The sequence below is a fragment of the Trematomus bernacchii genome, unplaced genomic scaffold, assembly GCF_902827165.1.
Source record: "Trematomus bernacchii unplaced genomic scaffold, fTreBer1.1, whole genome shotgun sequence".
Lineage (NCBI taxonomy): Eukaryota > Metazoa > Chordata > Actinopteri > Perciformes > Nototheniidae > Trematomus > Trematomus bernacchii.
In genome coordinates, this window is record NW_022987616.1 from 7,559,318 (window position 1) to 7,586,502 (window position 27,185).

At 41.0% G+C, this 27,185-nt stretch overlaps 1 protein-coding gene across 6 annotated transcripts in view; it reads left to right on the forward strand.

Moving 5' to 3' along the window:
• The window catches only part of eya1 (EYA transcriptional coactivator and phosphatase 1), a 64,737-nt gene that overhangs the window by 33,529 nt on the left and 4,023 nt on the right, over positions 1 to 27,185 (forward strand). For all 6 annotated transcript variants that reach the window (XM_034132439.1, XM_034132443.1, XM_034132440.1 and 3 more), the window contains 6 exons: positions 5,420 to 5,509; positions 22,794 to 22,852; positions 22,953 to 23,113; positions 23,722 to 23,836; positions 24,494 to 24,615; positions 26,494 to 26,594. In XM_034132439.1, coding sequence (XP_033988330.1) covers positions 5,420 to 5,509; positions 22,794 to 22,852; positions 22,953 to 23,113; positions 23,722 to 23,836; positions 24,494 to 24,615; positions 26,494 to 26,594 — 648 coding nt within the window. The remainder of the gene's footprint in view (positions 1 to 5,419; positions 5,510 to 22,793; positions 22,853 to 22,952; positions 23,114 to 23,721; positions 23,837 to 24,493; positions 24,616 to 26,493; positions 26,595 to 27,185) is intronic.

Consider the following 27,185-nt stretch of genomic DNA (forward strand, 5'->3'; position numbering starts at 1 on the left):
TCTTAAGCTGTGTTTAACCCTCTTTATAAACAAACTTTAGATATAATGCATGCACATAAAAGCAGAATGTAAAACCTGTTTGGTCGCACACGGCTGAGTTTTGATCGTTATTTATACGTGTGTGTTTTGTGGCGGTCTGATCTCCGGGTGTTTTGGCTGCAGAGGTGTCTGGGTTTGAAGTCATGGATGACATATTGCTGCTCGTATGTCGGAGAGCTTAGCGTCCGCTCTCTCTCTTTGTTCTGCAGCGAGGGGGTGTTTGATGGGGGCACTGTTTTGTTTTTGGGGTGAAAGAGGGCTGCCCCACGACCCTCCAATGTTTATTTACTTTACTCTCAGCAGCCTCGGCATGCTGGGTAAAGAAAGAGCCGAGGCTTAGGGAGCTCAGGGACTCTCCTACCACACACACACACACACACACACACACACACACACAGGGTCTCCAGTGTGCTCCTCTGAAACAGGAAGCACTCCTGACTCGTCCCATCAGAGCTCATATGGGATGTGACAGCCGCTGGAGTCACTTTCTCTTTCTCCTCCTCTGCACATTTCACTTGTGTTTTTTTTTAGTTCCTCTCATGCTAAAACCTGCTGACTCTTATCGCATTAAAGCAGTTTTATAAACGGAGACCACAGAGCACGATACCTCAAAGCCTATCAGGAACACAACACATCTGTAAACTGCCTGGGAAAAGAAAAGTGGAGCAGACCAACGTCCACCACAACAAGCATCTCCCCCTCCTCCTGTAGGTCAGTTTTGATAGGATTAGCACAAGGAGAATATACTTAAAAGACAGGGAATTAATCAATTAATCAATTAACAATCAATGCTGTAACAACACAATCAGACACAGAGGAAGTCAGGAGAGAATAAAAAACATTTCAAAGTAGGGCTGTGCGATTATGGCAAAAATCATAATCACGATTATTTTGGTCAATAATTGATATCAAATACGATTATTCATTGACTTTGAAAACATCCATTTATTGAACTTTTAAACAAATACAAATAATAATTTGAACAGTGTCTTTTTAACTGTTGGTTACCCTGAACGTATAATTCAACTGAAAAACCAATACAAAAATAAATAAATGATACATTTATATCTACATTTAAATAAATAATATCAAAATAATAAATACCAATAAACAAGATAAACAAATATTTTGGAGCGCACTTCAACAAGCTACTAAACATATATAAATATGATAAATACAAATACATTAGATCAAATATGTTGCACTGTCACAACCTAGCAAAGCAAAATAATCGTTTTTTTTCGATTATGTTGTTTTCGTAATTGTGGCAGGCCAAAATCGTAATTGCGATTAAAATACGATTAATTGCACAGCCCTAATTCAAAGTAATCCAGACGAGAGAAACACGTTTTTTACCTTTCTAAACATTTTTAATATACATTTCTGTGACTTAAAGTAGTTTGCATGAGTTTTGCATGAACACAGTAAAAGAGTAAGTACACGTGTGAATATGCTTTTTACCCCCAGAAACCACACAGTCAGCAGTATTTGTTGATAGTAAAGCATCCAAATACTATATACATTGTAAGTAAATTACATTTAAAATGACAATAAATGATGGATATCAGTCCAAAATTAGATAGTTTAGGATCATTTCAAAGATACATGGCCATTAGTTTCAGCCTCTGAAAGAGAAAAGATGCAAGAATCCTCTTTAAATGTGAATATTGTGTCTAAAAATGCAATAATAGTGCCGATTTAAAGAAGTGTTTCTTTCACTTTAGGAGCAATAAGACATGACAAGGAGTGTCTTTATTAAAGCACCCTTTGTTCCTCTGTTTAAAGAGCAGACTTTTCCTTTTCGTTCAGGTATCATATTTGTTGTCCTGTCATCTGAGTGTCACAAACAAACAGATTTCCCTCCTGGCTTCTCTGCGCTTCCTATAAATAGTTGTGTATCTGAGAGAGCACACATCCACACTTTCTCCCCTACCACTCTCTCCCGCTCACACACACACACACACACACACACACACACACACACACACACACACACACACACACACACACACACACACACCCTAATCCACTTACTGCACACCAGCATGGGCATTAATTCTTGGCAGTGACTGTATTATTGATGCACGGTGGAAGATATGACTTCACCAAACACGTATATAGAGTTCCCGTGAATAAACAATAAGGGAGTCATAAAGAAGAAGTGAATAATGTATATTTTTCTTACAAATCAAATACTGCAAATTACAACGGCATTGAATGCATCGTGACGAGTGGTGGAAAGTACTTTTAAGTACTGTTGGGGTTGGGTTAAAGCAGAGAACACATGTCACTGTGGGCATGTGTGTGTGACCATTAAAGAGGGTTTCATCCCTTCGAATCTATCTATCTACTGATTCTATACACACACACACACACACACACACACACATACACATACACACACACACACACACACACACACACACACACACACACACACACACACACACACACACAGTGACAGTTTCAGTCCACAGGCCATAAGACTGTTAGACACCTGAACTTTTGAAAGACCATCCATAACATTAATTTGTTTGTAACTTAAAAATTATTTATCTAATATATCATATTCCAATTACTTGTATAGAGACTCTCCTTGCACTATTTATATTCTATTTTATTTGTATTTACTTGCACTATTTTATCTGTTTTATTGTGTTGCACTGTTGGATGAGCCTAAGATTTTCATTGACAAATCTACATTATAGCTATGTACAAATGACAATAATAGCCTTGAATCTTGAACACACACACACACACACACACACACACACACACACACACACACACACACACACACACACACACACACACACACACACACACACACACACACACACACACACACACTCTTATCAGCTCTTTTAATTGGCATCAAGGCAGCTCAGCCCCATAAAGCTGATGTCTGAGGCCAGCTGTGCTGCTATTGGGCGGCTCAGAGCCAGAGCTTAGCTTAAAGAGGGTGGGGATGGACGGGGGCTTGTTATTGGTAAGGGTCTCAGAGGAAGGGTTTTTCGGGGGTTGGGGGGGGGGGGGGGGGGGGACTTGGCGCCCCCCATGGATGGCACTGACATCCAGGGACAGGTGGAAACTAAAGTGACAGCAGCAGCACTTTGGCCTTCTGGCCTGCTTGTATTCTTAACTCTCTCACTGACTGATTGTTTAGATTTAATTGGAAAAAGGATTCACTCACGACTTTTTTCCCACCGAAGCCGGCCCTCAGAGAGCGGCTGGGATCACGTTTTTTAACTACGCTGACACTGAAGGGCTTACTCTACTTAAAACCAATGGGATTTTTACATTGGATTAAGGCAGAAAATAGGATATATTTCAAATTATACTGACACGTTTTGTTCAGTAGGATAATCTCCACATATTAAAACCACTTTATGATTTCTGAGGTAAAAAGCTAGGCTATAAAGGAACTACAGCACGGTCACATGACTTCACGTCACCACCGCTAAGCTAAAGGAGGCTAATGTTGGGCTATAAAGGAACTACAGCACGGTCACATGACTTCACGTCACCACCGCTAAGCTAAAGGAGGCTAATGTTGGGCTATAAAGGAACTACAGCACGGTCACATGACTTCACGTCACCACCGCTAAGCTAAAGGCGGCTAATGTTGGGCTATAAAGGAACTACAGCACGGTCACATGACTTCACGTCACCACCGCTAAGCTAAAGGTGGCTAATGTTGGGCTATAAAGGAACTACAGCACGGTCACATGACTTCACGTCACCACCGCTAAGCTAAAGGCGGCTAATGTTGGGCTATAAAGGAACTACAGCACGGTCACATGACTTCACGTCACCACCGCTAAGCTAAAGGAGGCTAATGTTGAGCTATAAAGGAACTACAGCACGGTCACATGACTTCACGTCACCACAGCTAAGCTAAAGGGGGCTAATGTTGGGCTATAAAGGAACTACAGCACGGTCACATGACTTCACGTCACCACCGCTAAGCTAAAGGAGGCTAATGTTGGGCTATAAAGGAACTACAGCACGGTCACATGACTTCACGTCACCACCGCTAAGCTAAAGGAGGCTAATGTTGAGCTATTAAGGAACTACAGCACGGTCACATGACTTCACTTTACCACCGCTAAAGGAGGCTAATGTTGGGCTATAAAGGAACTACAGCACGGTCACATGACTTCACGTCACCACCGCTAAGCTAAAAGCGGCTAATGTTGAGCGTGATGACGTTAATTTGTCTCATTTAAACAATTAATAATCCACCAGTGGGGGTATTTACTGACGTATTTTAGGCTAACAACCAGGAATACATTCAGAAACCATTGACAGTGATTAAAATGCTGACTCTTTTCCAGGTTTTAGGACTTGCTTCTGCACTATTTTTGATCAAATGTGATTGAGCGACAGTAACATGGAGGTTAAGAGGAGGGAGAAAGCCAGCAGAAGTGCAGATTGAGCTCTTCTTGTGTGGTTTGCTTTGAGCATTGTGTTGTGTGACAGGTAATCAGCAGAAAGCTCAGGTGTGTCTTCAGGTGCTTTAAGGCTGTAATCCCTGCTGCTACCTCACACAGCTGCAGAAAATCCTCCTGCTATTGTCCCGCTTCATCCTGAAGACAATCTGTAGATTAAAATCCAATTTGTACAACAACAAAAAGAGGGTCAGCACTTCTCTGCCGTTAGTTGATTACTCGTAGTGAGTTGTGTTAGTTTTTTTTGGACAATAAAAGCAAGAAAAAGTGGATTTTCGTCTTCTTAGATAATTGGTTTTCTACATGATTACACAAGGTCTATATCTTGATGTGACAATGCACTTTTTGCCATTTCATTATCTGTTTAAACTGCACACATTGTCCCAGGCTCATTAATTATTGACTCCCCCCTCTCTTGGTTTTATCTTACAGACAGTGCACTCCTATCATGATTACAGCACGGCTCACATTACGAACAACAGAGATCAGGATTTAAAGAAATATTACTTTGCATTTCAAGTATTTTAAATATTAATAAACACCCTTCAGAGTGGCTGCTTCTTCAGGGAGTAAATCAGATGATGCGCCATCAACACAAGTATGTGGAGAATTGGCTATTTACGATGAGGCTGTGACCCCCAACTCTTCCTCGGACCCCCCGTCCTGAGAGGAGACATGCTTTTACTGCATTCGTTCTGTCTGTGGCATTTCTGATGGTTATTCTGGTCGCTTTCGCACAGTCGTAAACACCGGCTGAGACTTTCATGTCCAGTTTTTATGGGAACAGCCCGCTGAGGAATTTAAAGGGATTCTGTGTTAATTGAGTGACTTACAGGGAACAGCGTTATTTACTGTTTCACATTAACCCCTGCAAATGGAAAAAGAGAACCTCCGTTTTTAATTGTTTTTGTCTCTTTCTCTTTTTTTAGGATCCGCCCACATCTGTGTCATTAGGTCTGAGGATGGAGGAGATGATTTTCAACCTGGCCGACACACACCTTTTCTTCAACGACCTGGAGGTGCGTTTGATTTTACTCTCCTTTTTAAAACTCCTGCTGTGTCCCTGACGCCTTCTGTTGAGTTTTAGTAAAAGCAGCAACAACTGCTCCTCAGTCACAGCTCTCTCTCAGAGGTGAAGTATTACCTCGGAGCCGGAGGGACTCCATGATTTTTCCTCCGTCATCCAGGGGTCACCAGCTTTAACCCCCCCTCAATTTGTCCGGCTCTAGTGTTTCCGTGTCTGTTCGTCTGTCTGTGTGTCACGCTGTGTGCCGGGTGTCGCTGTCCACCTCCAACACACACACTTTCGTCACAGCATGTGCCACTTTATGGTTTTGGAAGTTAAAAGCTTACGTTAGGCTATAAAGGAATTACAGCACGGTCACATGACTTCACGTCACCACCGCTAAGCTAAAGGTGGCTAATGTTGGGCTATAAAGGAACTACAGCACGGTCACATGACTTCACGTCACCACCGCTAAGCTAAAGGCGGCTAATGATGGGCTATAAAGGAACTACAGTGCGGTCACATGACTTCACGTTGCGACCGCTAAGCTAAAGGTGGCTAATGATGGGCTATAAAGGAACTACAGCACGGTCACATGACTTCGCGTTGCGACCGCTAAGCTAAAGGTGGCTAATGTTGAGCTATAAAGGAACTACAGCACGGTCACATGACTTCACGTCACCACCGCTAAGCTAAAGGTGGCTAATAATTGGCGTGATGACGTTTAGCCGTCTCATTTAGACACTTGTTAGCCGTTTTTAAATCCACCAGTGGGGTAATTACTTACGTATTTCAGGCTAACAACCAATCGCACATTCACAAACCATTGACCTCCAGACCAGTGGACAGAAAATGCTGACTCTTTTCCAGGTTTTAGGACAAATTTCTGCACTATTTTCATAAAATCTAACCCCCTTCCCCCCCTCAATTTGTCCGGCTATAGTGTTTTGGGGTCTGTCCGTCTGTCTGTGTGTCACGCTGTGTGCCGGGTGTCGCTGTCCACCTCCAACACACACCCTTTCGTCACAGCATGAACACCCCCCCCTCCTTTCCTCCCACGCCTCTTTGCCCTCTGATTCATGGACGACCGGTGTAAAATCTGCACCCTGGGGCACGGAAATATATGGTTAAAGGGAGGGAGGTGTGAGAGGAGGGGGGAGAGAGCAGAGGGTCAGGGGTCATATAGACTGAGACTGTACGTACAGGAAAGTGAGCAACATTTGTCCGTACGTCACACAGACAAGCTGACTGTCAGTGATCATCACAATTAAGCAATGAACAAAGTGATTGGTAAAAACCTGTCGAGAGCTGGTAGAGAAACCTCTATTCCAGTATAGGCCTAGATCGCAGAAAAATCTAAGTGTTATCTTTGAGTTATTTACAATATTGTGCAGCCGTGAACTGTACAAAAATAACAATTACACTTAAACAATTACATAGAAAGAAACAGTAATAACCTTTACTGTAGGTGCTGGATTATTTACATAATATATTATCATATGTGTTTTACTAACAATATCAACAATCCCTGTGTTTATCAAATTTAACAACAAAATTAATTATTTATCTCAATGTCGACAAACGGGAGAAATCTTAAAAAAGGAAAACGGAAGCTTTTTTTGTTGTAAAAATGTCTGAATTTGTTCAAGTAGTAACTGTACAAAAAGAACAATAACGCTACCATTATACTTAACTAATGACACAGAAACAAATGGAGAAGGTTGCAGGATAATTTACATGATCTTATACCTATATAAGTATTACATTTGATCATGATTTCCAGCCAAAACAGGAATAAAGTGACGCAGCTAACTGTTAGCGCTCATCACGTTTAGCCGTAAAAAAAGCGATTAATCTCTCTCAACATGAGGGACGTATTCCTCCGTCCTCCTCCTCTCTGGATCTGATCCCAGCTCCTCCGTCCCGCTGACCTCACAGAGAGGAAATGTTTTGTTTGATACTTAAGTGTGAAGAGATCTCTGTCCTCTCTGCCAAGTCTCATTACTCAGCGCTGTGTTTCGGCTGCGCTACACGAAGCAAAGGAGAAGTGTACAAGAGGAGGGGAAATGTTCTCCCAGACAGACGAGTGACTGAGTCCACACGCAGTCATCGTGATCAAAGTTAATTGGCTGCAATTGGCTGCCTAAATATTCCCTTATGCCCGGGGCCATGTAGCCTCCATCGGAGCTGCTCTTTATTTAATAGATGTGCCCCAATCATGTGAAGAAATGGCAGTTTGTGACAACGCTTACATGTGGTTTCTGCTCCACATCTGTCCCGTGTTTTGATTTCTTTTCATGTGTGATGAAACCGCATTGGCAGACTGCTTATAACATTATTGTAAAAACTAGCTCTGGTGTATCTCAGCGGGGGAAATTATTAGATTTTGTTTTGACACTTTAAAGCTTTTAGATGTCTTCCAGCCGAGTGTTTTGACTGAAGCAGCAGCGTGTGGTCTGAGGTGGGAAGTAGTGGAGTACAAATACTTTGTTACTGGACTTAAGTACATTTTGATGATAAATTACTATTTCACACGTAACTTTAAACAGGTGGGACTGAGCTTTTTGTTGGGCTTTTAAAACTCTAGATTAGGACGCAGTGAACAGATTTTGACGTCACATTTATCTCTTGAAGCCACACGTAGCTGCTCAGAGTGAGATGTGTTGATGTGAATGCAGAGGTGGGAAGTAGTGGAGTACGACTTTTTACATTTTACATTTTGAACACAAATACCTGTACTTTCTACTTCTTACATTTTGAACACAAATACCTGTACTTTCTACTTCTTACATGTTGAACACAAATACCTGTACTTTCTACTTCTTACATGTTGAACACAAATACCTGTACTTTCTACTTCTTACATGTTGAACCCAAATACCTGTACTTTCTACTTCTTACATTTTGAACACAAATACCTGTACTTTCTACTTCTTACATGTTGAACACAAATACCTGAACTTTCTACTTCTTACATGTTGAACACAAATACCTGTACTTTCTACTTCTTACATGTTGAACACAAATACCTGTACTTTCTACTTCTTACATGTTGAACACAAATACCTGTACTTTCTACTTCTCACATTTCCCAAACAGGCTGGTTCCTTTAGTTTGAATGTGTGTTTGGTGGCGTGATCATTATTATTTAGAGTCATTGCGTGCCTATTGATTTGAACACGATCCGTGTATCCATCATTTCCTGGTCTTCTCTAAAGAAGAGGGACCAATGAAAACGTTGTCATGTTGCCGTTGTTCAGCATGGAAACATTCATTAGCTAACAATGACATTATTGTTCTATTAATATAAAGGGAGGTCAGGTACTCTTTAAAACAGCTGCTAGTTATGGGTACTTTTTACTGAAGTACATTTCAAAGCCTCTTTACTTTTACTTGAGTAAAGAAGTCTAGTCAGTACTTCTACTTTCACCAGAGTATTTTTAAACACGAGTATCTGTACTTCTACTTGAGTAAAGGATGTGTGTACTTCTTCCATCTCTGTCTGAACGCTTTCGTCCGATATAAAGACGCTAAAATGATCGTCGTTAGCAATCACACAGGAGGACATTCTCCACGGACATATTGATCTCCTCCTCTTAAACTGAGCCAGGCCGAGTGTTAAGTGCCAGTTCTAACCAGTTGTGTTTCCTCTCCGCTGATTTACAGTCCTGCATCTCAGATCGAGCTAAATGCAGTCCCACTATAAATACCGCAGCCAGCAGCAGTTATGTATTTAAGCATGTGCAGAAATGCATATGGTCCTTCTAATTTAGTCTAAGCCATAAAGGGAGACCCCAGAGGCTGCAGAAAACACAGGTGCAGAGTTAGTGGCCTGAGAGTGTGTGTGTGTGTGTGAGAGAGAGTGGACTGTCAGAGTATTAACACTGTTGTCCTGCCAGCCTCTGCACAGGAACATTAAATATGGACTCTTTACAACTTCCCTATGCGAGCAGGATCAGATTAACTTCCAGCGTTCCCACACTTCCTAGAAAGTCCTTAAAGTAATCTAATTAATAAACTAAAAATAAGTCACAAAAATTAAGATACTAAGAAGTCTGAAATGCATCTTCCAACAGTCTTACAAATGTAAAAGACGTAGGAGTTATGATTCGTAATCGTAAATCACAGAATGATTGGTAATATCTCCTTTTTTTCAAGTACTTTTTTCATTTAGTTTTTTAAATAATTGCAGATACAAAGCTTTAAACTCCAGATTTTATAAGACTTACATATTTATTTGAGCAGTTATATATTTAAGCAATAGCTCACGACAGGCCGTGGTATATGCTCAGTAAGGGGCGTGGTTCGGCCCGACACGAAGCAGTTTGCTTTTCAGCCCAACTGTATACAGCTTTTCTCAGACGCGGAGGGATACTGACTTGTTGTGAAAAGTAACTACAATTCTACCCGTGGTATACGCTCAGTATATCACGGCTAAGAACCAATCAGATTGCTTGATTGGACTTGTCCGTTTTATAATCACAAATAAAGAGCACTTTAATTATGTAGTCGTTTAATTACGTACATTAAGACATCAAAAGAATTCACATGGTCTTAACCCTCACCACTGCTAAGCTAACGGTGGCTAACGTTCGTTTAGACACTCCTTTTTTAAGAAATGTAAAAGCGTCAGTGGGATATTTACTGTCATAGAACAAAATGTTAAAATCTCTCAAGTTTAATTTAACCGTAGATATTTTTTCCGGGCTCGAAACGAGGGAACAGGAAATGTAAAAGTGCTGACTCACTTCACTCCTGCAGAACTCTGTGAAGCATTTTATTGGACCCTGTGTGTGTGTGTGTGTGTGTGTGTGTGTGTGTGTGTGTGTGTGTGTGTGTGTGTGTGTGTGTGTGTGTGTGTGTGTGTGTGTGTGTGTGTGTGTGTGTGTGTGTGTGTGGTGTGTGTGTGTGTGTGTGTGTGTGTGTGTGTGTGTGTGTGTGTGTGTGTGTGTGTGTGTGTGTGTGTGTGACGCGTTGATAGAGCTGCTGAGTGACGATTCAGAGGAAAGTCATAAAGAGAAAGAGGGCATGCCGGAGGGGTCAACAGGGATCAGTTTCTCTCTTCCTCTCTAACCTCACACACACACACACACACACACACACACACACACACACACACACACACACACACACACACACATCTATCTATTGGTCATCCTGCACAAATCATTCGCTGCTTTCAAGGATATGTGAAGTGTTGCCCAATTTGTCAATGAGTAACATCCTGATTATTTACTTATAATTGTATTATTTAAATATTGTATTTAAATAATTAAACTCAAAGTGATATAAGAACATTTCCCAAAACTGTTCTTTATTTTTAAATATTATTTATTAGAGCTCCAACAATTTGGCAACTAATTGATAAGTAGAAAAATATATATTTTTTAAATCGATAAATAGAATAGAAATTAGCTGCTTTTCTAAGTTTTATATCATATTCAATTATATTCCCTCATATATTATGAATTATAGATGCATCTATTTGTAGACTTTTTTAATTAGTTGATCAACGTAAAAATAATCAGCATCTATTTGGATAATTGATTCATAGTTTTTTTTATGCAAAAATCTCAGAAAATGTTGTTTTTTGCAGCCTTTAAATAAGGAGAGTTGTAGTTTTTGATGTGTTATATCATATTAAAGTGACTATTTTGACTAAACAAGACATTTAAAGACATCTCGTTGGACTTAGAGGAACTTGAATGGACGTTTCTCACTATTTTCTGACATTTTATAGACCATTAATGACTCAAGAAAATAACAAGTTATGAAATGGATCATCTGTTGCATCCCTTTATCAACTCTCCTTCCCGATGTTCACACCCTCCCTGGCTTTTGAATGTTTAAATATTGAGAGTTGTAGCACTTATCTGTCTTATTTATATATTAAAGGGGGAGATTTATCTCAATTTTCTGCCATTTTATAGCTTTGGGGTCTCCCTCCCTTGCATTGGTGTTGAATGTGAGTTAATTGATGGTCTGCAGCGATGTGTCTAATGAAGCCCAGCGAGGATAACCTGCCTGCTCGGGGTGAGAGTTTACTGACGCTGTGCTGCTGTATGTGGGAACCAGGGACCTCTCTCTCTCTCCCCTTTTCTCCCCCCTTTCCTCACCTCTCAGTGGGCCCCCCCCCCCCCCTCCACTCTCCCCCCTCTCCTAGGTGAGAAAACAACCCTCCCTGTCTGCAGGATAAAGGTTACGGGGGCAAACCACTCACAGCGAGAGAGAGGGGGGAGGTGGGAACATTTTAAATTAGTCCTCTGATGCCTCACACACACACACACACACACACACACACACACACACACACACACACACACACACACACACACACACACACACACACACACACACTCTAAAAATGTTGGACAGTTTTATTCCACAGGCCTTAAGACTATTAAACACCTGAACTTTTTAAAGAACTTCCATAACATTCATCTGATTGCATTTTGCTAATTATTGATCTAATATATAATTCCATTTACTTTACTTAGAGTATATAGACTCTTCTCAAAGTCAAAAGTCAGTTCAAAGTCAACTTTATTGTCAATCTTTTGTGTATACAGAGAGATCAAAATACCGTTTTCCCACAATCCCAAATACAAAAATACAAAATAACAGTCACTTCAATATCTTTGAGAATGTACATTTCTTGCACTATTTCTATTATATTTGTATTTACTTCTCCAAACCTTCTCTTGCACGATTATATCTGTTTTATTTTCCCATATCCTATATTCATGTCAGCACAGCTTACTGCCTGATTGACTCCGACCTAAATGTTCCTCAACTGTAGTTTTTTATTTTAATAATCATGCAAACACAAACTGAACTGCACATGTACACACTGACATAAAACATCAACATAATGGAGGTCAATAGAATAATCCTTGAAGTAATTCCAGCGCTTAAAGTGACGAGAAAAGACACAAAACGATCATTAAATGCATCATTCCACAGGACATATATTCATGTTGCTCTGTTTGAGGAGCCTTACGTTTTTCATTCTCATATCTACACTGTAGCTAATGTGCAGAAGACAATAAAAGCCTTGAAACTTGAACATCAGGAAGGAGAGTTGTTAAAGGGATGCAACTGATGATTCATTTCATCCCCAGTTATCTTCTAGATTCATTAGTGAGAAAATAGTGGGAAATGTCAATCCAAGTTCCTCTCCAACCAGATGTCTTTAAATATCTTGTTCTGCGTGTACAAAACCCAAGGATATCCACTTTATTCAAATGTAAGACAGATAAAAGCAGCACATCTCAATATTTCAGAGGCATTTTCTGCATTTTTTCATATTAAAAGACAATTAATTAATCAATTATTAGTAGTTTTCCGTAGTAAGTGATACGTTTATCATTGACATATCTACACTGTAGCTAATGTGCTAATGACAATAGAGCCTTGAAACTTGACACACACACACACACACACACACACATACCTGCAGCCTTTTACAGTCTGAGTGTTTGACCCCCCCCCCCCCGTCACTCTTCGGGGGCCGCCTGTTAATGAGAGATGCCGTGAAACGCATGGTTGCCTTTTTTTTGTTGAAAAGCGGCCCTCAGGAGCCTCTTAGTTCTGTTAGCTTTACGTCCCTGTGCTGAGAGTCAGATCCTGCGCTCGTACGACTTTACGGGTGTTTTCCTTGATAGTATATATTTAAGGTTTTATTCCCGGTCAGTAGGAACTGTGAGTCATTCACCAATTAACACTGAGGCTCTGTGGCACCCGGTTTTATTTCTATTACAATAACGCTATCATAACACATCAAACTGAACGACCCACCAAGATTTGCACCTGAGAAAAACTATAAAAGACGGGATTTCGACTCCTTATAATGTTTTTCATTTGCATGATAGTTCAGTTTAGGCAGCCAGGGCACCTCCAACAATGCACCATACTATATACCTAACATAAAAAAGAAATATATATGTAATAGGCGGCTAAAAAGGTGCAAGAAAGATGCAGGAATTACACAAATCTATGCATATTGGATGACATAAATCCTGTACAGCAGGGGTGTCAAACTCAAGGCCCGGGGGCCAAATCCGGCCCGCGACTTCATTTTCTGTGGCCCCACAAGAGCTTGCAAAGAATATAATGTTTATTATACGGTTACATGCCGCTTTACAGAAGCACGTTGCCCATAAACTACATGTCCCACAATGCATCTCAAATTTAATTTTTTCTCAATTAGATTTTTTTTCTTCAAAATGTTACTTTTTATTTCAAAATTAAACTTATTTTTTTGTTTTTCCAGAATGTGGCTTTTCTTTTTAAATCATTTTGTGACATTCTCACTGAAGAGACTTGCAATTATTTGCCCTAGACTTCTGCTTTCAGTCGTAGTTAATTATGAAGTTATTACCCTATCCGATAATAATCCAATGCAGAGGCAATGATGTAATATAATACATTATTTTATATATATTATATATTTATATATGTATTTTTATATAGTCTTAAAGTCACAACCGGCCCTTTGAGTGCAACAATAATGCTGATGTGGCCCGTGATGAAATTGAGTTTGACCCCCCTGCTGTACAGTATATTAAATGCTGCATATTATAATAACACTTCTTCTGAAACCAGACTGCAGCACTGAAGGTTATTTCCATGCTCAGTTTATTTTCTCAGATGTGTGTCTCATCATGTCTCTGGCCTCTGATGCAGCACGTCTGTCCTGCCTAGCGACACGACTCCATCACGTCTCCACTCGTGTGTTTTGGAGAGACTACAGAGAGAAAGTAGAAGTTTCAAAAGCCACCCTGTCAATCTGCACCCCGCCCTCTAATACATCCTCAAATACAACATGAGAAATTATGATATTTAGAGTGTATTTATTGGTATAAAGAGGCAGATGCAGCACTTTCTTGTGGAGGAAGACAGAGAAATGTTTGCTCAGATTTGTCCGAACCAAAGTCCACTTGGCAGGATGGAAGTGTTTGAAGGAAAATGCTGAATGACGGAGATTTGATATTGCATTTAGCTCTCCTTGAGGTGTGGTTTGGACTCGCCACACATTGGAAATGAAAGCAGCTCATCCATCATGCATAACTTTGTCACTTGTCATTGTCTCTTTCTACATCTTTGTTAAACTTCCTCCTGAGCAAAAAGGGAACTCCTCCTGATCATCCTAGAAAGTCTCAAAAGGAATTTAATTAATAAACTACAAATAAGTCACTGAAATTAAGGTACTAAGAAGTCTGAAATGTATCCTCCAACAGTCTTACTAATTTATAAGACGTAGGAATTATGTGTTATTATTCGTAAAATCACAAAATTGTTGGTAAGTAATTTAATTTAATTTAATAAGCTTTTTAATTATTGCAATAAAATCTTTAAACTCAAGATTTGATAACACTTACACATTTCATTTAGCTGGAAAATAAACACTTTAATAATGGTGTCATTGAATTATGTTAGGACATTAACAAACTACACAAAACTCCCATGGTCTCAACCCTCACCACTGCTAAGCTAAAGGTGGCTAACGTTCGTTTAGACACTTGTTTTTTAAGAAATGGAAAAGCTTCAAAATGAATGAGTGGGATATTTACTGTCAATGTAATGTCATAGAAGAAAATGTTAACATCTCTCAAGTTTAATTAAACCATAGAGCTTATATCAGGCCTCTTACGTAAAAAAAAAACGTTTAAAAAAAAAAACATTTTCGAGACAAGGGAAAGTGTAAAAGTGCTGACTCACTTTTCTGCATCAGAACACTTTGTTACATTTCATCCTGAGCAAAAAGGAACTCCTCCTGATCGTGTGAATCCCTCTCTCTCTCTCTCTCTCTCTCTCTCTCTCTCTCTCTCTCTCTTCTCCTCTCTCTCTCTCTCTCTCTCTCTCTCTCTCTCTTTCTCTCTAAGTATTATGTTCGTAACCTGTATTTAAATCAGGCTTTATAATTATTTGAGTGATAACTATAAATAAGTAGATTCTCTCTCTCTCTCTCTCTCTCTCTCTCTCTCTCTCTCTCTCTCTCTCTCTCTCTCTCTCTCTCTCTCTCTCTCTCTCTCTAAGTATTATGTTCGTAACCTGTATTTAAATCAGGCTTTATAATTATTTGAGTGATAACTATAAATAAGTAGATTCTCTCTCTCAGAGAGACGTAGCGAGAGAGAGAGAGAGAGAGAAGAAGAAGAGAGAGGAGAGAAGAGAGAGAGAAGAGACGAGAGATGAGAGAGAGAGAGAGAGTAGAGTGGGAGAGAGAGAGAGAGAGAGGGAGATAGGAGAGAGGAGAGCAGAAGAGATGTTCGCTCTCTCTCTCTGTCTGTCTCTCTCTCTCTCTCTGTCTCTCTCTCTCTCCCCCTCTCTCTCTCTCTCTCTCTCTCTCTCTCTCTCTCTCTCTCTCTCTCTCTCTCTGTACCTACCTGTGCTTTGTTTGGCGCCGTGTTTGAATTCCGTGTCTGTTCAAGCACAGATTGTGGATAGGAGGAATGAAGTGGGTTTTTCGAAGAACTCTCCCTTTGTTACCCACATCCTGTGTTTGACCCCCAGGTAATCGCAGGCCCCCTCCTCCTCCTCTGCCTCCTCCTCCTCCCTGTGGTGGGAACGGAGGAGGAAGCTTCTGGGGGTCACGGACCGCGGGGGGGATGACAGTAGTGGCGGTATTGAGAACCTGCGAACCATGGATGAGTCTTTTTCACATGGCATTAGCCTGTAGGTCAGGAGGAATGCTGTGATGACGGCTGTTATCGCTCACACTGAGGTCTGACCACCCACCCCCTCCCCACAGCTCACCTGAGAGAGAGGGGGGCCGCTTGTTTCCATCAATGGAGAACGGACGGGGGCCCCTCTGGGCTTCAACCTGCAATATGTCACTCAAAGAGACGCTTACCAACCGGGAAGAGACTCAAAGTGACTGCAAGGAAACATCAACAACCACAAAGAGAGATTAAAAGACAACTAAAGGGGGAAGAACAAGGGGCTGAAAGCGACTGTAAAAAGAGGCCAAACCACCACAAAGAGACACAAAGCAACCTCAACCCCAAAGAGACATTAAAAGACAACTAAAGGGGTTAGAACAAGTGCAAAAAGGAACTGAAAATGACTATAGAAAGGGGCAAAAGCACCACAAGAGAAAACAAAAAAAAACTACACGCATTCAAAGCAACCACGTAGAAACAGAAGAACAACATTTTAGGGCCCGTATGGCCTTCATCTGCAATATGTCACTCAAAGAGACGCTTACCAACCAGGAAGAGACTCAAAGTGACTGCAAAGACATGCAAAACAGCTGCAAAGAGACTCACAATTATGAAAATAAGCAAAATGACCTCAGAGCAACACAAAAAGACCCCAAAGACAAAAAAGCAACTACAGAAATATGCAACACAACCACATAGACACAAACAAAGTTACCCAAAGAGACACAATCTCTAATAATGTCCTAAAAGACTACTGACGGGGTCTACTGGGCACGGGTCCAGGGGCTCAAAGTGGCAGGGCCCCTATGGCCTTCAGCTACAAAATGTCACTGAAACAGGCGCATACCATCAAGGAAGAGACTCCAAATGACTGCAAAGACACACATCTCATAATGGCTCAACTGCAAAGAGACACAACAAGACTACAAAGACATGCAAAACAGCAACAAAGAGACTCTCAATGATGCAAAACAACCTCAGAGGCACACAAAGCAACCATTAAAACATGCAAAACACCCGCAAAGAGACACAAATTGAAGTATGATCCGCCAATGCTCTTATCCTAAATAGTGCATGTGTGACCCTGAGCTTCATGGGGGATTGTCAGTGGTTCAGAAAGACGGTCCTCTGTGTGTTTTGGTAACATGCGTGGTCTTTGTCCTCCTCCTCGTCCCCCTCCTCGTCCTGATAGCAGTCAGCACTCGGAGCTACAGGAAGACTCAGCGCTGATTGCTTAATGACAGATGCCCCGGGAACAAAGAGGGCTCTGATAGCTTCCTCTACTTTTCAGCAGAGGAAGAGAGAGTGAATGATGTCGAGATGGAGGCATCCTGTCTTCAATTGTTGAGCATTTTTCCTCCTGCACAGATAAAGGCTGTTTGGGAGATAAAAGGCAGGAATGTGGGCGGGTGGGTTTATCAGAAAGACGCAGTGTTTGCATAAGGAGTAATTGCGACGGCTTCTGGTTCGAGGGTCTTCACTCCTGAGTACAGTAGGAACATCTGGAGCCAGTTAGCGGTGATTGTAGGTTTTAGACAGACCACTGTTTGCTTGGTGAGGGGAGATCGGGGGGATTCGATGGAAAAGACATGTTCAAAAGGTTCTCAGAAACTCTCCGACTGCCCCTCAAACTGCCATCGTCTCCAAACCCTGACCTAACACGGACTAAATAAAGGTTTGCTCATAATCTTCTAAATGTATCAGTCACTTTAAGTGTCATTTTTATGAAGTCCTGCATGTAGTTCCCAATGAAACACTGGAATATGTAACACTTTAACGACAGGAACATTCACGTTTGGCACCTTTTCACACATCATGCAATGGCAATGGAAGAAAGTGGCTCTGGGACAGTCCAACCGATGCAAGTAACGCAACAGATATGGATTAAAACCCCCATCAAACTGAACAGAAGAAGAAGACGGGGCATGTTGGAGATATCTCCCGGCATGCTCAGTTTCACAAGTTCATAACATTTCTAGATGAAAATGTGTTACAGTCGAGTTGTTGAGAAGTCTGACTTGATATTGCATCGTGCAGATGTTTCTAAATCGTTGTCGCATTAAGACATCTTAAGGAGCAGAGGCATGAGGATCAGTTTGTGCACGGTGCAAATGTTCTCGTTACGTATTTAATAGATTCAGTTATATCTTTAGCAGATCTTGTGATCTTGTTTCCCTCAAACAGACGTAACTTTTTACGTTCTTGTCCCTGCAATGTTTTTCCTTGCATTCACTTCAAAGCCGTTCTGGTATTTCCCCTTAAATGTTGCTCTGTGTTGAGCTTCAACATTGGAGATACAGATTCCCCTAAATATAAATTAACCAATCAAATGAGAATCTCTGCATTTGTGTTTCTTTACATTTTAGCGATACACTGCATTTTTGAAAGGTGCTTACTGACAAATACATGTGTCCTTGGCTGCTGCGTGTTATGCATTCTTCAGATCTGTTCCATTGAACGCTATTTATTTGGAATTTCAAAACATATCCATCCAAACATGCTGGAGTGACGTTGAAAAACTCCCCCTCCTCACAGTTTTCTTCCACTCCACGACGGTGCTTAACTGAGTTGAACCTGCACCGTCCGTGACTCTGTGGTGTTTACGAGGCCGTCAGAAGTGCCTCCTAATGAGTGTGTGTGTGAGGCGGACTGTACTACACACACACACACACACACACACACACACACACACACACACACACACACACACACACACACACACACACACACACACACACACACCAGGAAGCAACCCCAGCCGGGAGCAGTAATTCTGGGAGCATTTTTCCAACAACCCCCTCTTTTTATTCACGGAAAAAGGTGGAGGTCTCAGCTGTTAATTAAGCAATATAACTCCTCATGATTAGAGAACTATGTAAACACGCAGAAACAAGGCTATTGAAGTGTATTTTTCTGGGCTGTTTGAATTTATTAACACATTTGTCGAGGTCTCATGTGTTTATTAGCTCTGTGGATTTGGAAAAGTCCTTGAAAAATCATTCATAATCAGGCAGGCCATTATAATATGCAGTTAGGGGTAATTACAGAGACATATTTATGTGGTTTCGGGTCATGTTGGAGTTCTGGAGCATAGCTTAGCAATGTTGAATTCCCACATTTGAACTGTCAGACTCTTGAGAAACACATTACATAGGAACGAGCTATTGTCATCAAACAAGGAACCAGGAGACAGCGTGCAATTAGCCAATGATACCAATTACTGGATAATGGAAGCATGCAAAAGGAGAGGCTTAGTGCACTTCTTGTTTTCCTGAACACACACTCACTACTTAAAGATTTAAACACACCAATCCCCCTGGCTTGGGTTGCATTGGAGGATAATTTGCAGACATAAATGATCCTTACATTTGTCTTCAAGCTGGGACAAATTGCTGCTCTCTTCGTCTATTAGAGATCTGCTGGTGAGTGTCTGGAAACAGATTATTGGGGCTCCATGTGAGGTCACTTTGGATTCCTCCCCCCCTTATCGAGGAGGGGAAAGGGGTCAAGGGGTCAAAGTCTTTTCCTCTTTGGATCTGGAGGCTTTTTGGGAGAGGCTTGGCGAGAAAATGGCTGCATTAGAGCCGGGGTCCGGGGTCAAGATTTTAATTCTGTTAAAGAACAGCTGGTTTGAGTTTCTCCTCACGTCGCTCTCCCCTCTCTCTCCCCTCCTCTCTCTCCCCCACAAATCCAGGGAGATGAAAAATTTGTTCAGAGGGGAACCAGTAAAATAAAAAAGGTTTACAGTCCCAAAGCCCTTACCCTTACCCTGCTCCGGCATTACAGAGGAATGCAATAACGTCAGCATTTGGCCGCGCTCACATCGACTTAAAACAAGGAAGTCCTTTCTGGGTTTTCCTGTCTTAACAGCCGGATGAAACTTAATTAAAAGCTTAAAAAATCGGGAGGGATTCTTCGCAGGAATTCTCGTCTTTAAGCTTCAATTTCCAGGATAAATTATTATTTCACACGTAACTTTAAACAGGTGAGACTGAGCTTTTTGTTGGGCTTTTAAAACTCTAGATTAGGACGCAGTGAAACAGATTTTGACGTCACATTTATCTCTTGAAGCCACGCGTAGCTGCTCAGAGTGAGATGTGTTGATGTGAATGCAGAGGTGGGAAGTAGAGTACAAATACTTTGTTACTGTACTTAAGTACATGTTTCTGGTATCAGTACTTTACTCCACTACTTATTTTTCTGAAGACTTTTTACTTTGACTTCTTACATTTTAAACACAAATACCTGTACTTTCTACTTCTTACATGTTGAACCCAAATACCTGTACTTTCTACTTCTTACATGTTGAACACAAATACCTGTACTTTCTACTTCTTACATGTTGAACACAAATACCTGTACTTTCTACTTCTTACATGTTGAACACAATTCCTGTACTTTTCTACTTCTTACATGTTGAACACAAATACCTGTACTTTCTACTTCTTACATGTTGAACACAAATACCTGTACTTTCTACTTCTTACATGTTGAACCCAAATACCCTGTACTTTCTACTTCTTACATTTTGAACACAAATACCTGTACTTTCTACTTCTTACATGTTGAACACAAATACCTGTACTTTATACTTCTTACATGTTGAACACAAATACCTGTACTTTCTACTTCTTACATGTTGAACACAAATACCTGTACTTTCTACTTCTTACATGTTGAACACAAATACCTATACTTTCTACTTCTTACATGTTGAACACAAATACCTGTACTTTCTACCTCTCACATTTTCCAAACAGGCTGGTTCCTTTAGTTTGAATGTGTGTTTGGTGGCGTGATCATTATTATTTAGAGTCATTGCGTGCCTATTGATTTGAACACGATCCGTGTATCCATCATTTCCTGGTCTTCTCTAAAGAAGAGGGACCAATGAAAACGTTGTCATGTTGCCGTTGTTCAGCATGGAAACATTCATTAGCTAACAATGACATTATTGTTCTATTAATATAAAGGGAGGTCAGGTACTCTTTAAAACAGCTGCTAGTTATGGGTACTTTTTACTGAAGTACATTTCAAAGCCCTCTTTACTTTGACTTGAGTAAAGAAGTTTAGTCAGTACTTCTACTTTCACCAGAGTATTTTTAAACACGAGTATCTGTACTTCTACTTGAGTAAAGGATGTGTGTACTCTTGCCATCTCTGTCTGAATGCCAAGGCAGGACGCTGTGAGAGGGAGGAAGAGGGGGAGGAACTCGCTCCCCTATAAACGGAAAACTAATAACAGATTTCTCGTCTGCTTTCTGCTGCTCTCTGGCTGGCTGCATGGCCCCGAGGCCGTGTTGCTGTGTGGCGCAGCAGCAATCAGAGGTCATAATTTCATTGGCGGTTAGCATCAGGTTCAATTTTTCTAGTAGGTTACATTTACCAGAAAGTCTGGATTGTGTTACTGCGTACCGGCGGAATCAGTGCGGAGCTGCAGAACGCCTCCACCTTTCCAAGAGGCTGCACCCCCACAGGGAACACATGTTTAGAGATACACACACACACACACACACACACACACACACACACACACACACACACACACACACACACACACACACACACACACACACACACCACACCAGAGATGGCAACAGTACACACATCCTTTACTCAAGTAGAAGTACAGATACTCGTGTTTAAAAATACTCTGGTAAAAGTAGAAGTACTGACTAAACTTCTGTAGATCGGTTTGTACTTAAGTGCAGTAACGAAGTATTTGTACTCCACTACTTCCCACCTCTGACACACACACACACACACACACACACACACACACACACACACACACACACACACACACACACACACACACACACACACACTATTAATGCCAAGTCTCCTCGTACTTCCTTCTACTGTATGTATATATATCGGTGTGCGCAGACATAGCTTTCACATGCCAACCCGGGGAGTGTTTAGAGTTTCTGGATTGAGACCTAATTGGTTGTGTCTGGTATATCTTTAGACCCCTCTAGTGGCAGCGCTCTGACGAGGAGGAGCTCACTTTGGGTTTGCACAGATGAAGAGAAATGGTATAAACAGAGAGAAAGTCAAGGCGGAGAAGATTGAGGGTAAAAACATGCAACGTTTCCACATTAAAATGTCAAAAAGGAGAAGTCTTCGAAAACATTGGAAAAGTTGAGAAATCTGTCATTTTTTATCGTCTCCACTCCTGTGATGAGCGGGTACCTCCTTTAAGTATGCATCAGCTGCTAGAAACTGTCCTAAAGTGACTTATTGTCCTGTTTTTAGCCACATTTTAACCCTACACTTTTTAGATCTTGGTGCTTTTTAACTTGGATGGAGGTTTTTAGTTTGGATGTGAAGTTATGAGAGAGACAAGCTGAGCTAATGTTAGCTTTTTTTAACGTCAAACTGCTTCATTTACTGTGTTTTTGCACCATACAGTACGTCTAAATACAACAAACTATGCTTTTATTTTGTTATTTGTATTGAGCGTTTAAGTCTCACACGCCAGAAAAAACACAAATTCCTGAATAAATATATTATTTCTAGGGGAAATTAACCTGAAAACACGTGTGGAGTGTCCTTCACCAAGAAAGAAACCCTTCCTTAATGATGTGTGTATCCTACATTCCTCAAAATCTTTTATTCTGTGTGTTACAGGAGTGTGACCAGGTACATATCGACGACGTCTCCTCCGATGATAACGGCCAGGATCTGAGGTACAGCACTTTCATTCTCACATATTCAGAATAAACCGATCCCTGTGCTTTTTTGTGCTGACAGAACTTTTCTTTCTTTCCTTATTTGTCTTCCTCTCAGTACGTATAACTTCGGCGCTGATGGTTTCCACGCAGCGGCCACCAGCGCAAATCTATGTCTGGCCACAGGCGTGCGGGGGGGCGTGGACTGGATGAGAAAACTGGCTTTCCGCTACAGAAGAGTAAAAGAAATCTACACCACCTACAAAAATAACGTCGGAGGTAATCCCCAACATGCAGATCTGTGGAGGAGAAAATGTGTGTGTGTGAGAGAGATGGCAAAAGTACACACACTTTACTACAGTAGAAGTACAGATACTCGTGTTTAAAAATACTCTGGTGAAAGTAGAAGTACTGACTAAACTTCTTACTCAATAAAAGTAAAGAGGGCTTTGAAATGTACTTCAGTAAAAAGTACCCATAACTAGCAGCTGTTTTAAAGAGTACCTGACCTCCCTTTATATTAATAGAACAATAATGTCATTGTTAGCTAATGAATGTTTCCATGCTGAACAACGGCAACATGACAACGTTTTCATTGGTCCCTCTTCTTTAGAGAAGACCAGGAAATGATGGATACACGGATCGTGTTCAAATCAATAGGCACGCAATGAATCTAAATAATAATGATAAGCATGTAAGAAGTAGAAAGTACAGTGTGTGTGTGTGTGTGTGTGTGTGTGTGTGTGTGTGTGTGTTGGTATTCTTATATTTTGTGTGTATGGTCTAAAAGCACACATGCCGCAACACTTGGTCAGGGTGAATTTTGTAAATTTCAGCGGTATTCGGAGTGCCGGTCCAACCCAAACAATGTTCCCCTTGCGTTTCAGGTCTGCTGGGCCCGGCCAAAAGAGAAGCCTGGTTGCAATTGCGAGCAGAAATTGAAGCCTTGACGGACTCCTGGTTAACACTGGCACTGAAAGCACTAACATTAATCCACTCAAGGTAGGACTCCACGGAGGAAAATTGTACCCAGTCCCACACCGCACGTATATAAACTCACATGTGGTGTAAATAATTCCAGCTCCGTATTCCCGAGGAAACGCCAGTGCTCTGATTTCTTATTTTGAGAGAGACTTTCCTTTGTCCTCCCTCACACTGATGTATAAAGCTGTGTGTCCCCAGAGTCAGAACTAAACATGGAGAAGTTCAGTTATTATGCTCCAAATATCTGGAACAAACTCCCAGAAACCTGCAACTCTCACTACTTTAAAAATGATTTTTGCTTTTAAATGAGTGTTTTTAAATGCCATTTTATAATATGTTTCTGCTACACTATTTCTTAACACAGATAGAGAACTAGAAAAATATTAAAAATTGTAAAAAATTATAAAAAAAGATTCAAGATAATACAAAATACAGTAGAAAATATAGTAAAAAATAACAGTATTTACATAGAAATGGAATGGAATAAAATATGGAATAAAAATCGGCAGTGCTGTATAAATAGACTTGCCTTGCCTTATATTATATTAAATTACAATACAATGCATTACATGTATCTGATGAATCCAAAGACGCCCCACAACCATCACTTCATGCTTCCTTTTCATGCACGTCTAACGCTTTGACTTTGACTGATGAATCTGTGTTTCTCTGCAGGTCTAACTGTGTGAACATCCTGGTCACCACCACGCAGCTCATCCCGGCGCTCGCCAAAGTCCTGCTCTACGGCCTGGGGATCGTCTTTCCCATCGAGAATATTTATAGTGCAACCAAAATAGGTAATGATGTGATGAATCTCTCTGCTTGCTGTTGTATTTCGCTGAGTGAAACGAGCAGAGACACACACTCTGAGGGACTCAAAGAAGTGACTGCAAAGAAACACAACATGTGTACAAAGACATGCAAAACAGCTGCAAAGAGACTCTGAAAATCAGCAAAAGGACCTCAAAGACAAAGAAAGCAACAACAGAAATATTCAAAACAACCACAAAGACACAGAAAAGGAACCCAAAGAGACACAACCTCTCATAATGTCCTAAAAGACTGGGGACCGTCTTCCACACTGGAAGAAATGCTGCTCCTAAAACAACTTAAACAATAATGAAAACATGGTGTTTCCACTTGAAATAAGTCCAAACATCTGCCAATAGAACAAGTGAGAATGAGCTTGGTAAGAATCCTTGAAATAAGACGGGATATTTAGATAAATCAGATCTTGTAATTAGCTGGAGAACTCATTTTGAACTATATTTCACCAGAATCAGGAAATGTTGTGTTACAAAATAATCAGCAAATACTCAAAAGTTTTTGGTTCTGATGTTAGTTGGTGATTTTCTATTAAATCTAAATAAAAGATACAATTCAAAATAAGATTATTTGACTTAACAAGATGATGCATTGTCTAAAAAAAAGACCCGATATCTCACTGCAGTGTTACTTCTGAACTTATTGTGTCTTATATCAGGAGTAGAGACATATTAGACTAGATGTTAGACACATGTACTGGGCAAGATTTCCAGTTTTTGTCGTGCAGAATGATTTGATGAATCTCTGTGTGAGTGCTTGTTGTTGTGTTTCTCTGAGTGTAACGAGCAGAGACACACCTCTGTGTTCTTGTCGGAGACACCGTCACCGGAGAGCGTTCATGTTCCCTTTCTGAAGGAATCGGACTAATCAGCCTGGGATTATTTCCCTGCAGCGGGGCCTCCTGTTCAGGCTCTGCATATGAAACCACTTCTGCACATTTATGTCATTCCTCAGCAACAACACCCCCCTCTTTTTCTTCTTCTTCTTCTTCTTCTCAAATCTCCCCCCCCCCCCCCCCCCCCCCCCCCCCTCTTCCTCCCGTCCTCCCCTTCTTCACTGTTTCAAATGCAAAGTAAACATCAAGCTTCACCCCCGCTTCTTGTAGACTTAAAGGAATAACTCAATTTCCCACTCCCTATAACCTTGGATTATTCAGAACAACTTTTCTAGCATGTCTAGATGAATCAGAAACACCCACAAATAGAGGCTACTTTTATTCGTCAAATGCACGATAGTTAAACGTTGGATGGCAATGGAAACAATGCATCATACAATATACTTTACATTAAAGAAAATAGACAGAATTGTCCAATAATGTTTAAAAATAACAACAGATAACTCACACACAACGTCAACGTCAACTTCAACGTTTTATTAAAAACCTTACTTTTAAAAAACACTTCCACCCACAACTCATCATGTAAGTACTGTTTTTGGTGAAAGTGTTTTAAATAGTGCGATTTTTCTCCTTGTTTGAGTTTAAATTCAGCATCAGGCATGTCAGAAAGACCTCTTAAAGGCTTCAGGGTAACACAGGGTGGATAACAAATGTACAAATGGTCACTTTGAGGGGTCCTCTCCAGACCCTGCAGCATGCATCAGTGATTTCAGCTGATTTAGGTCCATTTGTCTCGGGGGTTTGAGCATCAGGAGAGCAGAGTCCATGCTTTTCAGATCCTCTATCTGCTCTCTGATCTTATCACGGCTCCTCAAAGTGTTTACTCTGCACTCTTCTGTGTGTGTGGTGTTTTTAAAGGGGGCTCTTGTCACCCTGTGCCTTTGAATCAACTCGTTGTGTTTGCATCCCCTGAACGCACCACTGACATCCTGCTTCTCCCCCTCTTCTTCAGGGAAGGAGAGCTGCTTCGAGAGAGTCATCCAGAGGTTCGGGAGGAAAGTTGTTTACATTGTCGTTGGAGATGGTGTGGAAGAGGAGCAAGGCTCGAAAAAGGTACGAAGGTTTGGGAATAAAGCACATAGAAATAGTTGATTACTCCTCATAAGGTCAGGAGTTCAGAGCATGAAACATACCTGCCGTGTTATAAGAAAGAAACCAGCTGATCCTCTTATGAGGCGTTCGAGCACAAGAGAAAGTCTGAAGTGTGTAATCAGCGCTTTTTTCTCCGCCATCTCAGGTTTAAAAAGCGAACGGGAGAACTGGCATAATTATATATATTCGCTCGCTGAATGCTGTGTATGTAATGCTTAGCGAGCCCTTTCAGGCACATCGTAAATAAAGGACGCTTAAATCATTGTTGATGAAATTAGAATATGTACGGCCGTGTCACGCCTGTCAGCAGACGGATCAAACACACCGACAGCAGTATCAGGAGAGAGGAATCTGACGTGTGCTTGTTTCAGTTTGGATGCAAACCAAGCCAAACATATTCATTAGTAAATGAATCAGCATATTTCTCTGACAGCCACAGAGTTTGAAAAGCCTCCAGCTCCCTTTTTGTTTCTCGGTAGAAGAAGACAGACGGGGAGCGATTAGGAAGCTACCTTTCAGTGTAAAGTTATATCTCTGTACTTTTAGAGCTGA